Source organism: Octodon degus, unplaced genomic scaffold (assembly GCF_000260255.1).
Source record: "Octodon degus isolate 3935 unplaced genomic scaffold, OctDeg1.0 scaffold00007, whole genome shotgun sequence".
NCBI classification, from domain to species: Eukaryota; Metazoa; Chordata; class Mammalia; order Rodentia; family Octodontidae; genus Octodon; species Octodon degus.
Genome location: NW_004524583.1, coordinates 16557 through 19192, shown reverse-complemented (window position 1 = coordinate 19192; position 2636 = coordinate 16557). Strand labels below are relative to the sequence as shown.

Here is a 2636-nt window from a genome sequence, read left to right as displayed (position 1 = left end):
CTTTAATAATAAAGATAAACTAATTAAGTAAAGTTACAATTAAAAAATCAACATACAAAAATTATACTCCCTCTAGGACAAACCCAAAGTGTCTTATGAGTGAATCAGGAGTACCTTTGTCTCTGTTGAAAGATAGGTGCATTTTCTTCTAAAAATGTCAGCATGTCAGACTTACCTGGCATAAAGATGATGATGGGAATGAGCAACATCACAGCGAAAGTTCTCACCAAAGTATACATTCAGAGTGGTTTTCTGCTTATACAAGTCACTGTAAATCAATGAACTGAGTGAATCTCTCCCACTAGGTCATTCCAACAAGACCATATGTCATTTTGCTTATCTTTATCTCCATCTTGTACATTTTGGTTAATTAGCCACAAGCAGGAAATGTTAGCAATAAAGTAAAGGGGAAAAAAGGTTTATCTTATTTGTTCTCCCACACCCCTGAATACATATAATATATTCATACATACAGTCCCTAAAACAAGGCAATAACATTTTACTTAAAATTTTCTTCATTTTCTCTCCTCATAATTTCTTTGCCAAAAGTGAACACTAGTCCAATTTTTATCACCATTCTTTTATTTTGCCAGTTTTTGAGCCTCGCATAAATGAAATTCTTTAGATAGTGCATTTTTTTTTTTTTTTTTTTTTTTGTATTTTTAGGGAAGGGTCTACCAGGTGTTCAGGGTCTCACTACTACATCAGACTCATAGTGATCGGCCTGTTTATAGGCTCCCAAGTGCTGAGATTACAGATGCACGCCACCACACCCAATCTCAATTGCCATCTCTGCACACCCCGAGGTGAGGCCAGCACAGCAGGCCCGTGGATTGAACCCCTGGCCCCTGTGCCTGCTTGAAGGTGCTTTAATCCACTGAGCTATTGGCTGGCCCTTAGATAGAGCATTGTTAATGCCATGTGATAAGGGGTTTTTTTAAGTAAATATACCACGTATGCACCATTTCTCTCTGAAACTGGATTATTCAAATTTGAGGCTAATGTAAATAAAGATTCTATTACAGGCATGTACCACCACACCCAGCTCCTTTGTGACTTTTCATGAAAATTTTTGTAGTTCCAGGGTTCAAACTGAAGTACTTCCTTAAACTTTTTTATTTTGTATTTTGAAATAGAGTCTAGGTCTCAGGTTTCCCAGGCTGAGCTAAAACTTGTGATTCTCCGGCCTCAGCATCCTGAATTAATAAATTTTTGAGTCAAAATTTATTTCATCTGTTATTGAATATACCCACTTTAACTTTCTTTTGTTTATCATCCACATATTTTTCTGCCTTTTTATGTTCTATTTGCGTCTTGATGTAAAGTGAATCTCCTATTAAAAAACATATAATTTGTCATGTTTGCTAAATCTCTTGTCTATAACATAAGTACAGATAAGGAAGGACTAACTTCTGTTGTTTCTTGTTTTGTTTTGTCTATGTCTCATGCCTTCTTTCTCAATTTCCATTAATGCTTTCTTTCTTATTTTATTTTTCTACTGTAATGTTTTGGTTCCTTTCTTCTGCCCCTTTTTAATGTTTTTATTTTTGTGATTATGCTCCATATTACAATTTAAATTTTTTAACCATCTACATTAAATTAATATCACTTTAGCTTTAATAGTAAAAAAAAAAAGTTAGTTCCTATTTGGTTTCATCTTTCTACTTTTGTTAAAATGGTCACAAATACACATTTACACATGTGTGTCTATTTAATATAGATTTATAGCTATCATGTCCTGCACTTGTCTTTTAAATCATATAGGGAAAAATCACAAACCAAAGAAAATCACATATAAAAGCCCATGTGTTTTGTTTGTTTGTTTCTTTGTTTACCAGAATTCATTATTTTGGTCACCAGCTTAGCACACTCCAGGGATAGGGCTGGCATGGCATACGGGACCAGGGATTGAACCCTGGTCCCTGCGCTTGCCAAAGAGGTGCTCAGTCCACTGAGCTATCTCCTCAGCCCTTCACCTTCATTTTGAAGGGTAGTTTTGCCTGAAATCATTGGTTTGCAGGGTTTTATTTTTAAATTCAACATTCTAAATACAATTAGAATTCATGCCTTCCAGGGAGATGGCTCAGTGGAATGGGCACTTCCCTGGCAAGTACAAGGACCTGAGTTCAATCCCCGGTTCTGCAAAAAAAAGAAAAAAAGAAAAAAAAATTCATTTCTTCATGATTTCTGTTGAAAAATTGATGGTTCATCATTCCACAGGGCCCTTGAATACAATGTGTCTCTTCTCTTTTCTCATTTTTGAGCTTCTTCCTTTCTCTTATGATAATTTCATTATCATGTGTATTAATTTGACTCCCTTTGATTTTATCCTACTTGAAGTTCACTTGAACATGTGGTATCATATCTTTCATTAAATTGGGAAATATGGGGCTGACCAGATAGCTCAGTGGACTAAAGCGCCTGCTTAAGCAGATTCAGGGTCCAGGAGTTTGCTCCCTCATGTGCCCTGTTAGCTCTGTCCCCAGGGTGCACTGAGCCAGTGACTGAGACTGGGCTTGGTGGTGCTTGCCTGTAATCCCAACACTTGGGAGGCTGAAAACAGAACAATCACTCCGAGTCCAGTCTGTGTAGTGAGATGCTATACTAAATACATTTTTTAAAAATTAAATAAATAA

At 36.2% G+C, this 2636-nt stretch overlaps 1 protein-coding gene across 1 annotated transcript in view; it reads right to left on the bottom strand.

Annotated features, from left to right (window-relative positions):
• The window catches only part of LOC101584207 (cell surface glycoprotein CD200 receptor 2), a 40023-nt gene extending 39814 nt beyond the window's left edge, over positions 1-209 (bottom strand). Inside the window, exon 1 of the mRNA XM_023701218.1 lies at positions 176-209. Within this exon, the coding sequence (XP_023556986.1) occupies positions 176-209 (34 nt within the window). The remainder of the gene's footprint in view (positions 1-175) is intronic.
• Positions 210-2636: the final 2427 nt, after the last annotated feature.